Genomic DNA, 15,000 nt, shown 5'->3' on the forward strand with positions numbered 1-15,000 from the left:
GGGAGAGAGAGTGGGGAAGAGACAGAGAGAGAGAGAAAGAGGGAGAGAGAAGGTGAAAGAGAGAGAGGGAGAGAGAGGGTGAAAGAGAGAGAGAGAGAGAAACCCTCCCTTTGAGAAATGAAAGAAAGTTAAAACTCTACGTACGAGTGTACTACACAGAACACTCACCCCCCCTTTTTCTTTCTCTCTTCTCCCCCCCCCCCCCCCCCCCCCCTCCAGATGCCGTCCTTGATGATGGACAGCCAGTTCTCAGAGTTCACCCCTGACATCACTCCCATCATGCTCGCTGCTCACACCAACAACTATGAGATCATCAAGCTGCTGGTGGCCAGGAAAGTGACCATCCCCCGGCCACACCAGATACGCTGCGACTGTGTCGAGTGTGTCTCCAGCTCAGAGGTACGGCTGTGTGTGTGTGTGTGTCTGTGTGTGTCTGTGTCAGTGTCTGTGTCAGTGTCTGTGTGTGTGCGTGTCTCAGTGTGTGTGTGTGTCTGTGTGTGTGTGTGTGTGTGCGTGTCTCAGTGTGTGTGTGTCTGTGTGTGTGTGTGTGTGTGTGTGTGTGTGTGTGTGTGTGTGTGCGTGCGTCTGTGTGTGCACACGTCTGTGTGTACATGTCTCTGTGTGCGCGCACGTCTGTGTGTGTGTGTGTGTGTGCGTCTCTGTGTGTACACGTCTCTGTGTGTGTGTGTGTGTGTGTGTGTGTGTGTGTATGACCTCTCTGTCTCTCTCCCGGTAGGTGGACAGCCTGCGTCACTCCCGTTCTCGTCTCAACATCTACAAGGCCCTGGCCTCCCCCTCCCTTATCGCCCTGTCCAGCGAAGACCCCATCCTCACCGCCTTCAGGCTGGGCTGGGAGCTCAAGGAGCTCAGCAAGGTACAGCAGCCCTTATAGAGGGCTTATAAAGGGTCTACAAAGGGTTTATACATACTTTGTAAAGGGTTTATAAAGGGTTTATAGAGGGTTTATAGAAAGGAATCTCGAATGTCACTATCTCAGCAGTGTAAGCTGTTTGCTCAAGACCTGGACATATTATTTTTTATTATAACTATGATATATGATATATCTATTTTTAAAAATTGCCTTTATTCATACCGGAGAAAACACACTGAGACCAAGGCCTCTTTTGCAGATGTACCCTGTCCACAATATCTATACAATTACAAAACAACACACAACAAATAAAACACAGTTAAATACAGAAAACAATACATCATTTGAAACCACAATATATCTGGAGAAACAATCATATCCTTCATCAAGGTTGTCCTCAGCGGTGAGGTTCACCAAAACTAAAAACAGATTTAACCAATTCAGTGGAGACCCGTGGAACCTCAAACCTTAACCAGCTCTGAGAATGAGCTAGGTCAATTGATGTGTTTCTCTTTCTTTGAATTGTAATAATGAGGTTAGGTAACCTGAGAGTTTATGCAGTCAGGCTTTATGTAATTATGTGATCTATAGGAGTTAAACGAGGTTTAGCCAACCCTTTGATCATGAATGCGCATGTGATAAAGTGAAGGGCGCTATGGTAAATGGCATCCAAAGGTTTAACAGTAGTGGCTGCTGCATTCTGATAGATGATATGTGACAGGGTCTGGTGTTTTGGTCCCCAAGTCGGCAAGGTCATTTTTGTATGTGCAGATTGTAAGCTTTCAAACAATGTCATACATTGAAAATAGTTGAAGAAGATATGCTTATTTGAATGTTGGTACACCTCAAACGAAATTCGAGAAGGAAATCATGCTGATTCAAAACGCTCCATTGCGCTTACTAGCTATCTAGCAGCTAAAAAGAAAGAGCATCACTATGTAACTGCATATTTAGAACATTACACAGTTCTCAACTGTGATGGAGTAGTCTTGGAGAGGGCAGGCTTTCCCGGGGAGGAAGAGTAGCTCAGTGTTGCTACGGTTGAGCTTGAGGTGGTGGGCTGACATCCATGCAGAGACATGTTGCCACTTGTGAGTCAGAGGGGGGGGGGGGGGGGGGGGGGACAGGAAGAGTTGAGTGTCGTCTGTGTAGCAGTGGTAGGAGAACCTATGTGGGGAAATTAGCGAGCCAGGAGACTTGGTATAGAGGGAGAACAGTAAGGGTCCTAGGACAGAGCCCTGGGGGACCCCAGTGGTATAGAATGAGAACAGTAAGGGCCCTAGGACAGAGCCCTGGGGGATCCCAGTGGTATAGAATGAGAACAGTGAGGGCCCTAGGACAGAGCCGTGGGGTACCCCAGTGGTTAAAGACCAGGCCAGGCTTAGAGAGGGTTTATGAGGGGTTTTAACCTGTTATTACTGTGTTATAACCGTCCTAGGTGGAGAATGAATTCCGTCAGGAGTATGAGGAGCTTTCCCAGCAGTGTAAGCTGTTTGCCAAGGACCTGTTGGACCAGGCCAGGAGCTCCAGGGAGCTGGAGACCATCCTCAACCACCGGGACGACCACTCTGACGAGCTGGAGCTGAGGGGGTGTCACGACCTGGCCAAGCTCAAATTAGCCATCAAGTACCACCAGAAAGAGGTAGGGCAGACACACACACACACACACACACACACCAAGAGGTAGGACACACACACACACACACACACACTACACACTACACACTACCTCTATACGACCTGGCTAAGCTCAAACTGGCCATCAAATACCACCAGAAAGAGGGAGGGAACACACACACACACACACACACACAAACACACACACTACACACTACTACGATACACTACACACTACTACTATACACACACACACACACACACACACACACACACACACATACACCAAGAGGTAGGACACACACACACGCACAGATACACACAGCGACACACGCTGTATAAAATACATAAATACACACACTGTATATAATACATAAATACACACAATGTGTATGTGTTACGGTACATGTGGGAAAGCGGTTTATGTCGGCATGTCCCGGGAAATGCCGGCATAAACCGTCAGGATGGTTCATGTGGGATAATACATTCTTACTTTTAGCACCATGGACAGCGCCAGCGGCACGGACGGGATTTGCTTCACTAAATAGCCTACGACTAAAGCAGCCTATATTACGTCAATCAAAACATATGTCTAGCCTACATGCAGGGAACTCTAAAAGTAGGACCAACACATTTGTAAATGGGGAATGCGGAGTCTGCTATGTAAGGGCTAAAGAATGGCCAGCCGGTCAAATCCCTTCAGTGTTTTATGAAACCTCTCGGCTTCGCCTCGGGGTTCCGAACGCACTGTTGGGCTCTTATTTGTCGATAATGACCGTCATTATCCTGCTTATTACACGGCTACTTACCAACGACATGAATAATTCTTCTTGTGAGAGGCGACATGGTGGCTGCTCTCCGTGTCAGATGAATCTTCTCGACGTCTGACCGTCTGACCATCATTATCAAAGCTAATATCTCCTCATATCCTTCTCAGTATCATACATGTTCTTTGCCATGGTGGAAATAAAAAAGAAAGAATCAAGCTCAACAACAGCTCAACTGTGTGTCAACAAGTTCCCGAAATGCGCTCCTCTGACTTTCAAATCCATTGTGGTGGCATACAGAGGCAAAATTATGGAAATTGTGTCACTGTCCAAATATTTACGGACCTAACTCTATGTGTATGAGTATAACTGTCACGATCTAACTATTTTCTGTATGTCTATCATGGTAAGCTCAGGGGGTTGATGATTGGCTACCTAGGGTACATGGGGGAGTGGCTTGCCTGTTGGCGGATGTTATTTGAAAGGTGCTCATTTCCTACCTGCGAGAGGTGAGAGAGGTGAGAGAGGTGAGAGAGGTGAGAGAGGTGAGAGAGGAGAGAGTGGAAGTGATATTGAAGAGACGCATAACCCCCGGGGACATTGATTAAGAGACTATTATTACTGTTTGGATCTGTGTATTACTCCCAAGTCGTGTCGTGTCGGGCTTTGTTTTGTTGCTTTTTGCACCTGGTCAGACAGCTGAAGTTGTGCACTGAAGTTCCCAGGCTAAGGGAAAAGGTGAGAGGAGAGCAGGTAAAGGGGAGAAGGAATTAAACAACGAGCAAAGTGATGCTGTTTGTGGCTGCAATGAAACTGAACTGTGTGTGCAGGTGATCAGATCAGCTAGAACGCAGGCCCTGGCTACTGCCTGCTGGTCCGTTCTGAAAGCCAAGCGACGCCTGCTGATGGTGAGTCGAAACGGCAATAACAGGGATGTGTCTGAAATACACTTGCGTAAGAATAGGTGACATATTGAGATGAGCCCTTCTCTGACCTGTTGGTTCCGGATAGCTTCATCTCCCACTTCTATGCCATATCAGAACACGTCAGCCCAGGTCTGGCCTTTGGGTTCCTAGGCCCCAGACACAGATTGTGCACCATCTTCATGTTAGATAGATGGAGAGAGAGAGATGGAGTGAGGGAGTTAGAGAGAGAGGGTGACAGTGAGAGAGAGAGAGAGACAGGGAGAGAGAGAGAGGGAGACAGAGGGAGAGAGAGTGGGATATATGAATGAATTAATGAATGAATGGTCTTTATTGTCATTAATACAGTACAGGTACCATACAACGAAATTTAGTAGGGGGGGCTCCCCTGGTGCTTGGAAAAAGACTAAAAACAAGAGGGCCAAGGGTAAAATAAAAAAGGGAAAAGAGCTGGTTTACATAAATAAAGGCTATGTACACTATCTACTATACTATACTACTATACTATACAATAAAACACTGTGCTGTACTCTATGCTATGCTATAAATATCCTAACTTTTCCTATATCTGAACATTATGTACACAAGGGTTGTCATATTGCACATAGTATTGTTGCACATTCATTTAAAGTGTCGCAGTTAGCAGGTTTGAAATGTTCACAGTTGTATTTCAATATTGCACTTATGTTTACAATCTAGTAGCTGCCATCACGTTGTCTAGATTGTCCAGGGCCTAGAACCTAGGTCTTTGCTGTGTTCAGGGCCTGAATGGCCCTAGGGTAGAAGCTGAGCTTCAGTCAATTTGTCCGTGCGGACATGGTCCTGAACCGCCTGCCTGAGCGCAGCTGAACAACAGGGTGAAGTGTTCGTTCCCAGGGTGTGATTTTTTTTGCTTATCATGTCAACACTAATCTGCACGTGACTATGCAATACTATGTAATTGAATGAATGAATGAATGGTCTTTATTGTCATTGCTACAGTACAGGTACCAAACAACGAAATTTAGGAGGGGTGGCTCCCCTGGTGTTAGGAAAGAAAGAAAAAAACACTTTTAAAAAAATCACAAGAAGGGAAGGAGCTGGTTTACATAAATAAAGGCTATGTACACTATCCACTGTACTATACTGCACAGATAGACGACTAGGGTTGTCATATTGCACAATAGTGTTATTGCACATTTATTTAAAGTGTCGCAGTTTGCAGGCTTGAAATGTACATATTTGTGCCTCAGCACTACACCTGATTTTTTCAGTCCAGCAGCTGCCATCAATCCGTCCAGACTGTCCAGGGCCCAGGGATGGGTCCCTGGAGATCTTGGTGGCCTTCCTGAGGCAGCATGTGTTGTACAGCTCTTCCAGAGAGGGGAGGGGGGCGCCGATGATCTTCTGGGCCGATCTCACGACTCTCTGTAGCGCTTTCCTCTCTGCGGCTGTGCAGCTGGAGAACCACACGCAAATGCAGTAGGTGAGGATGCTCTCCACTGTGCAGCGGTAGAAGGTCACAAGCAGCTCCTGTCTGAGGTGGTATTTCCTGAGGACTCTCAGGAAGTAGAGCCGCTGTTGTGCCTTCTTGATGATGGCTGCTGTGTTGGTCCTCCAGGACAGGTCCTCCTGTATGTGCACCCCCAGGAATCGGAGAGTTGAGACTCTCTCCACGCTCCCTCCATCGACTAGCAGGGGCTGGACCACTGATTTTTTCCTCCTGAAGTCCACGATGATTTCCTGTGTCTTTAGCTGGTTTAGCAGCAGGTTGTTAACCTTGCACAGCTTGCTCAGCTGCTCTACCTCATCCCTGTACGCCGCCTCGTCCCCCCCACGGTGGTGTCGTCTGCAAATTTTATGATGGAGTTGCTGGGGTGGACGGGGGTGAAGTCGTAGGTGTAGAGGTTGTAGAGGATGGGGCTCAGCACACAGCCCTGGGGGGACCCAGTGCTGAGTCTGAGGGCTGTGGAGGTGTGGGAGCCCACCCGCACTCTCTGGGGGCGGTCAGACAGGAAGTCCTTGATCCATGCGCAGATGGAGTGTGATAGTCCCAGGTCTAGTAGTTTGGTCACTAGCCTGTCTGGAAGGATAGTGTTGAAAGCAGAGCTGAAGTCCACAAAGTTCAGTCTCGCGTAGCTGTTCCCCCTCTCCAGGTGGGATAGAGTGGAGTGGAGAGTCGTCGCGATGGCGTCCTCTGTGGACCTGTGGGCTCTGTAGGCGAACTGGTATGGATCCAGGTTGGGCGGGAGGCATGTGACTATATATACATAGAGAGAGAGGGGGAGAGAGAGAGAGAGAAGTAGAGAGAGGGAGAGATAGAGTGAGAGACAAAGTGAGAGATGGTGGGTGCTATCTTGCCTCAAGGCGTTCTGTAGTTACAGTTTAGATGTACAGGGATGGATGAAAGCATTAACGGAGGACAAGAGGGAGGAGTGATGAATGGAGAGATAGATGGAGAGATAGAGGGAGGCGTGGTAATAGCTATCTGTCCTCATGCGCTTCTGCAGGGACAGTTTAGCCGTGGAGGGCTGTGTTTGTTTTGTATTGATGTTCTCTGTAAAGCACATGACACTGATGGATGAACTGTCAGTCAACTGCGGCTAGATAGATAGATAGAGAGAGAGACAGAGATAGACACAGAGATAGATAGATAGATAGATAGATAGATAGATAGATACTTTATTGATTCCGAGGGGAAATTCAGGCGTTACAGCAGCTCAGACCACAAAACAACAAAATAAAGTGACAATTGAATAATAGGCTAAATAAAATAGATAAACATAAATATACACCACTTGGGACCTTCTAAACAGTAGGTAAGATTGAGATTGAGATTGAGATTGAGATAACGTTTATTGCCACTATGCATTACACATATAGGAATTTGCTTCGTCACCACAGCAAGTGCGTTTATACTTTTTTCACATGTCAAAAAAACAGGACAACACAACAACAACACAGGACAGACAACAGTGCATTGGATAGTGCGGTATAAAGTAAAGTGCAGTGCAGAGATTTTTTACAGTGAGTCCAGTTCAGTCCTGGGCAGACTTGGGGGCGGGGGGGGGGGGGGAAGCCAGAGTCATTTAGCAGCCTGGCGGCTGAGGGGTAGAAGCTGAGCCTGTGGCGGGCCTTCAGTGCCTTAGGCAGCCGCAACCTTCTTCCAGAGGGAAGCAGGGTGAGGAGGCCGTGGCCGGGGTGGAAGGGGTCTGCCATGATCTTCCTTGCCCTCCTCAGAGCCCTGGTGTCATGCAGGGAGTTGAGGGAGGGCAAGGGGCAGCCGATCACCCTCTCTGCTGAACGTAGCACCCGCTGCAACTTGGCCTTGTCCTTGGTCGTTGCAGCAGGGAACCAGGTGATGATGGAGTGGGTGAGGATGGACTCTATGATGGCCGTGTAGAACTGGACCATCATGGACCTCGGCAGCCTGAGTTTCCTCAGCTGCCGGAGGAAGAACATCCTCTTCTGGGCCTTCTTTGTGAGGGCCTCGGTGTTCTGCTCCCACTTTAGGTCCCGGGAGATGGTCATGCCTAGAAAGCGGCATGACTCCACGGAGGCCACCGGGGTACCTCCCAGCGTGATGGGAGGGGGCAGGGCTGCTTTCCTTCGGAAGTCCACCACCATCTCCACTGTTTTTAGAGCATTTAGCTCCAGATTGTTTAAACTGCACCAGCTCTGCAGCCCCTCGATCTCGATGTAACATCCCTACCTCCTTTAACATACCTCAACTATTAGTTTATCCCTCCCTCTTTATAGTTGAGGAAACACAGTAGCCGTGATGAACGCATGGAAAAGAGAGAGAGAGATAGAGAGAGAGACAGACAGAGAGAGAGAGAAAGAGAGAGGTATTCTCTCTGTATGTTTGTGGCGTTTAGATGCACATGTTGTGGAAGAACCTAAACACCAACATTTCCACTGCTTCTCTGAACCGAACAAAACAAACAGATCTCAAACTAGGCCGATGAATATCTTATCAGATGAACTCTTATCAGTGTGTGTGTGTGTATGTGTGTGTGTTTGTGTTTGTGTGTCTGTGTGTTTATGAATGAATTCCCTCTCATATTTCTCCCTCTCTGTCCCTCTCAGTAGTTGCCGGTTTCTGTTCTGGCTCCAATTACAGCTAATTGTTTGTGCGACAGAGAGAAGCCTACTTTGTGTGTGTGTGTGTGTGTGTGTGTGTGTGTGTGTGTGTGTGTGTCTGTGTGTGTGTGTGTGTGTGTGTGTGTATGTGTGTGTGTGTGTGTGTGCTGCTGTGCTCTTGCAGGTGTGTGTGTGTGTGTGTGTGTGTGTCTGGGCGTGTGCGTGCATACGTGTGTGTGTGTTCTGTCTGTTTGCTACATTGAATACTGAGGCTGTGTTTCAATATTTACACTACCATCAAAACTGGGGCTTCGAGCGCGGCACTGTTTCACCTACTTTTAGCACGCCTAGGTGTCAAATGACACCCTCCGCTCTTCACAATGAGAGTCTGTGTACTGACGCACAATGATCGCTGGATGGCGCTGCTTGTACATTAGTCGCAGCCCTAGCACTAATTAAAACTCTGAAACTCTGCAACAAGGAGGTCATGGCTGAGGTCCAAGTGTGGCTTCATGTCACAAGAAAAATGACAACATTGCTACTTATACCTCCATATCTTGGATGAAGATGTAATGTGGAGGAGATTGATTGGGACTGCGGGAGTTTGAATTACAACGAATGAAAGTTGATTATTATTATTAAAAAAGAATACTAATAAATATTATAATGCAATATTGTGTTATTATAATTATAAGCTTCACAGTGATAAACAAGTCTATCGTGTTTATTTGTCGGTGAACTTCACGCCGGCTGTTACATCAGCCTGTAAGCCCCGGCAACTGCTCACAGGGGTTGTTATACGTGATTATACTGAATGGCTAAATATTTTCATTATTTTTATTTTTATTACATTATATAATTGTATTTGGTATAATGACAAATAAACTTGAAATTGAATTATCGCACAGGAGCGCGTACTTGCACGGAGCGTATTCAAAAGTGAAGTGTGCTATTTACATGATGGAGTAGGGGAGGGGGGGGGGAGTCCCAGAGACCCAGAGAGGCAGGGGGCTTGTTTGTGAGCCCCCTGCCAAGGTGTGTGTGTGTGTGTGTGTGTGTGTGTGTGTGTGTGTATGTTGTGGTGACCACCATGTTAATACACACCACCCAGGCAGGATACGAGAAAGAGTTGCAGCCCACCGGGCGTAATTAATTAGAAAAAGGAGTTTCACTTAAAGAAAGAGATATAGTCCAACTTAAATTCAGAATTTAGGGCGTCTCTTATGGAGAGCAAAAGGGTGGACTCAGTAATCTGTTTTAGTGTCTCGCTGGTGACTCCGGGGGTTTCCGCTAGTGGATAGCTGGCTCTATCCGTCCTGCCGGGTATAATAATGCATTACATTGGCCGACTAATGTAATATTTGCGGGTAATAAGCGGGTTATTGAATAGGCGGGCAGAAGAGCGAAACAACTCACCGTTTGCATCCCACCCCTGCTACATCTCTACATACGAGTGATATTCTAATCTCTTATAACCCTTGTAACTTTTGTCATTTTTGATGCCGGTATGTTGACGTTGAAGTTCAGCATACACCGCACCCTGTTATAGTTTAGTTTCACCTATTAGTGAAAAGAACTGAAAGAAAATGAATGAATGAATGAATGAATGAATGGACTTTATTGTCATTGCTACAGTACAGGTACCAAACAACGAAATTTAGGAGGGGTGGCTCCCCTGGTGTTAGGAAAGGGAAAGAAAAAAAAAAAACTTTAAAAAAAAAAAAAAATCACAAGAAGGGAAGGAGCTGGTTTACATAAATAAAGGCTATGTACACAATCCACTGTACTGTACTGTACAGATAGACGACTAGGGTTGTCATATTGCACAATAGTATTGTTTCACGTTATTTAAAGTGTCACAGTTTGCAGGCTTGAAATGTACATGTTTGTGCCTCAGCACTACACCTGATTTTTTTCAGTCCAGCAGCTGCCATACAATCCGTCCAGACTGTCCAGGGCCCAGAACTTAGGTCTTTGCTGTGTTCAGGGCCTGGACGGCCCTGTGGTAGAAGCTGTTCTTCAGTCTGTTTGTCTTAGCGGCCAGGGTCCTGAACCGCCTTTTCGAGGGCAGCCTGATAAAGTGTACGTACCCAGGGTGGGTCGGGTCCCTGGAGATCTTGGAGGCCTTCCTGAGACAGCGTGTGTTGTACAGCTCTTCCAGAGAGGGGAGGGGGGCGCCGGTATATATAAAGCAAAGAAAGGAGAGAAAGAGTAGTATTACAGAATGACAAATCATTCTGAATGTTATTGGTTTTAATATTTCACAATTGTGCCAACATAAGCAAGATGGAAATGTACTGACACATTGTTGTCATGCGCCCAGCCCATCATTTTTGATGCCGCTAATATAGGTTGACAATGTTGAAAGACAGTATGTCATATAATAAAATATAAAACCTCATTGGATTAAATAAGATTCTCTTGTGATTGTGTTGACATTGTTGTGATGGCAAAATAAATGTTGGTTCACCCAATAAAACCAAAGATGGAAAAATACTGCCCTTCACCTGATGTTCTTATAATATAATTATGGGGAGGTGTTGATAAGCCCCATGTCCAAGCGTGCATAGGCAATTTACCAACTTCCCCTAATCTCGTTACAGAGTGAGCGATAGCACTGATGTTTCAGTGTGTGACTCCCACCCTCAAACCCAATTCAAATGCTAATAGAATGTTTGGATCTGATCTGGCTGGATCTTTGGTGGGGTGTGGGTGAAAAGTGATAAGCGAGAGCTTAGATCAGAGCCGATACCAGGGGTGTATTTTTGAGTTATAAAAATAAAAAAGTAAGGGTAATTCTGATTCTCATTCAAAATAAATGTCTATTATCTGTCTAATATCTAAATGTCTAAAATCTTTATTGCAGAGGGATTATAGCTGGAAAAAGTATGAAAATTGATGACTATTGATCTTTCGAATACGGAAATTCTGCGTTCAAGGAGACAAGAGATCTTTGACAAATTTGTGAAAAATAGTATTGCATCTGTAGAATCTTCTTGTCGGTAATTAGATGGAATGGATCGATCTATGGAGGATTCGTGATCTTAAATGCGTTGTGTCATCTCAGATAGATCACGTGTGCAGCATACACGATTTTGACAAGGAAATAGAACGTTCAACACGGGTCGGAATCTCTGTACTTAAAGATTTAATAAGACAGCAGCAAATGGTTCATCAGCACAGTACCAGCATTCGACATTCGACGACCTCATTGTGAAATACAGACAGGTTTAAAATACATTTCATGTTATCTCAGATGTTACGTTGTGAAATGAGCTCACCATACTGGCGCCTAACTTAGCCAAGGTCTTAAGATAACAACCCCCGAATCTGTCTATTGTGGCGTCATTGCTAACCGTGAAGATCATGCTGACCTGGAGAAGCAGAATGTGTGTGTGTATGTGAGTGGGTATGTGTTATGTGTGTGTGTCTGAGTGACCTGAGAATAGAGTGTATATGTGTGTGTATGGATGTGTATGTGTGTGTGTGAGTGACATAAGCATATACGTTTCTAGAAAACCCCATGGAGATCCTACACATCTTACACGCCTGGTGAGAGAATTACTGTGGATGAGCAGCTGCCCCCAGTGGCAGGTAGACGACTTCAGCTTGAAACCCCCCCTCCCCCCTCCCCCCATCCCCCCATCCCCCCATCCCCCCATCCCCCTACCCACCGCTGGACTGGCCATACAATCTTTCTGCCCGCTGGCAGATGGGCCGCGCTAGTTTTGGGCCGGTCGGGCCGCCTGACCCCCCCCCCCCCCCCCAAAAAAAAAAAAAAAAAAAAAAAAAAAAACTAGCTCGGCCCAAAATAGCGCGGCATCAACTAACGCTGAATCAAGCGGCGGCCCCCGTTTATACTAACACATGGGCTGGCCCAATCACATGCTTAGGCCCTGCTGTCCATCGGCCCCCTCCCCCACTCTGATCCCTCGGCCGACAACCCAAGTACAGTGTCATAGATAGATAGATAGACTTTATTTGTCATTGCTACAGTACAGGTACCAAACAACGAAATTTAGGAGGGGAGGCTCCCCTGGTGTTTAGGAAAGGAAAAAGAAACACATTTTAGAAAAAGCATAGATGCATAAAATCACAAGAAGGTAAGGAGCTGGTTTACATCAATAAAGGCTATGTACACAATCCACTGTACTATACTGCACAGATAGTCAACTAGGGTTGTCATATTGCACAAGAAAGTCTTTTTTCACATTATTTTAAAGTGTCACAGTTTGCAGGCTTGAAAATGTACATGTTTGTGCCTCAGCACTAGCTGCCATACAATCCGTCCGGACTGTCCTGGGCCCAGAACTTAGGCCTTTTCTGTGTTCAGGGCCTTGACGGCCCTGTGGTAGAAGCTGTTCTTCAGTCTGTTTGTCTTAGCGGCCGGGGTCCTGTACCTCCTGTTCGAGGGCAGCTTGACAAAGTGTTCGTGCCCAGGGTGGGTCGGGTCCTTGGAGATCTTGGAGGCCCTCCTGAGACAGCGTGTTTTGTACAGCTCCTCCAGAGAGGGGAGGGGGGCGCCGGTGATCTTCTGTGCTGTTCTCACGACTCTCTGTAGCTCGTTTCTCTCCGCTGTTGTGCAGCTGTGGAACCAGTTGGAGATGCCGAAGGTGAGGATGCTCTCCACTGCGCCGTGGTAGAAGGCCACCAGTATCTCCTTCTTGTTGTGTTGTTTCCTGAGGCATCTCAGGGTGTATAGCCGCTGTTGTGCCCTCTTGATGGTGCCTTTAGTGTTGTCCTTCCAGGCCAGGTCATCCCGCATGTTGTGTCCCAGGAATCGGAGGGTTGAGACTATCTCCACGCTCTCTCCGTCGATGAGCAGGGGCAGGATCTCGGACTTTTTCCTCCTGAAGTCTACGATGAATTCCTGGGTCTTTGACTTGTTTAGCAGCAGGTTGTTAACCTTGCACAGCTTGCTCAATTGCTCTACCTCATGTTCGTAGATAAGATAGTGAAAGGGGGTGCCCAGAAAATTAGGGAGAAAAAAAGTAAGAAGCTAGCAGAGGATGCCTCAAAATGTCAGAAACTGACAGATATGTTCTCTGCATCGACTGTGGGGGCTAGGCCTACTACAGCTGCGGCTGCCACAGCAACATCTTTACCGCTAACTAACGTTAGCAATTGAGGAGGAGACAGAGGACACAGCTAGAGAGGTAAGCAATGTTGTTACTTGGTTTTACAAAAGCAAAGTTATGTTAGTCGCTTGCATTGGCCAGATTAAGGGAGCAGCAGCAGAGAATGTCTTATGACTTATGCTAACCCGTACAGGCAGCATGATTGCATTGCGCTTCACCAGGACTTGGCTGGAATTCATGCACACACAATGATCTCTCTCGTGGTGTAACGTTAGTGCTGCTTGGCTGTGGACTCTATAGCTAACGTTAGATGGGGGTGTTCTGCATTTTGTTGCTAGCTAGCAAGTTGAGGTATCACTGTCACTGACATAAATGCAATACCAACAATGGGTGTTAATAATACTTTTTATTTGGAAAAAAAAGATATAAAAAAAAATCTACACTAGCCTAGTTCAGAACTAATGAATGCTTTTTATTGCATGGAGAAATAAAACTCGTGCAGTCTGCAACCCAATAATGTTGTCTTGCAACCTTCCATTTGAAATGACTGGGCTTCTGGTGTAACATAATGCAATCATGCAGCCTGTGTGTACATGTAAATGAGAACTTTGCTGATTTTGACAACCAGTTAGTTTACTTCTCTGTCCATGTCTTGTTGAACCAGGTTGAGCTGCTGCTGCCCTCCCCAGAAAAGCAGAGTGTCAGGGAAAGAGAGGAAAAGGAGAGAGAAAAAGATGAAACAGAGGAAACAGAGTGCCACGTTCAGGACTTCAATTACTTTGCCTGTCCTGAGCCTTCCATGCTAGATCACTTTTTAGATTAGGTCGATAGATTTTTAGATTATTAGTCTTTCAGACTGCCAGCATGTTGATCGGCGGTGTCGGACCGATTGTGTTGGGCCGGTCTGAGCCACATGGCAGGGCCTAATTTTTGTCCCAGTCCAGCCCTGCCCCTACCCAGGGCTGGACTGGGACAAAAATTAGGCCCTGCCATGTGGCTCAGACCGGCCCAACACAATCGGTCCGACACCGCCGATCAACATGCTGGCAGTCTGTTGAATATACCATTTGTAAAAAAAATACTATAGAGCGGAGTAAGTGACATGGACAGCAAGTATACCAATGCAAGTGTGAACCAGTGTACTCACTCACTGTTGACGTACTCCACGGTGATGAGACATGGCTGCTGTATCTGTAGTAGGCCTAGCCCCCACAGTCGATCCAGAGAACATATCTGTCAGTTTCTGACATTTTGAGGCATCCTCTGCTAGCTTCTTACTTTTTTTCTCCCTAATTTTCTGGGCACCCCCTTTCACTATCTTATCTACGAGACTACGAACATGACACTGCACTTGGGTTGTCGGCCGAGGGATCAGAGTGGGGGAGGGGGCCGATGGACAGCAGGGCCTAAGCATGTGATTGGGCCAGCCCATGTGTTAGTATAAACGTGGGCCGCCGCTTGATTCAGCGCTAGTTGATGCCACGCTATTTTGGGCCGCGCTAGTTTGGGGTCGGCCGCACTATTATTATTATTTATTTTTTGGGGGGGGTGGGGGGGCGGGGGGGGGGCGGCCCGACCGGCCCGACCGGCCCAAAACTAGCGCGGCCCACCTGCCAGCGGGCAGGTAGATTGTATGGCCAGTCCAGCGGTGCCCCTACCTGTGAAAAGGAAAGTGTCAGGTC

The 15,000-nt window shown here is 46.8% G+C and overlaps 1 protein-coding gene across 1 annotated transcript in view; it reads left to right on the plus strand.

The window, feature by feature from the left end:
* Positions 1-15,000, plus strand: part of trpc5a (transient receptor potential cation channel, subfamily C, member 5a) — a gene marked incomplete at its 3' end in the record, with an annotated part of 67,504 nt that overhangs the window by 25,120 nt on the left and 27,384 nt on the right. Inside the window, 3 exon segments of the mRNA XM_080543768.1 lie at positions 220-399; positions 737-874; positions 2,310-2,513. Coding sequence (XP_080399894.1) covers positions 220-399; positions 737-874; positions 2,310-2,513 — 522 coding nt within the window.

This window comes from Nansenia antarctica (genome assembly GCF_963989245.1).
Source record: "Nansenia antarctica genome assembly, chromosome: 13".
Classification (NCBI taxonomy): Eukaryota; Metazoa; Chordata; class Actinopteri; order Argentiniformes; family Microstomatidae; genus Nansenia; species Nansenia antarctica.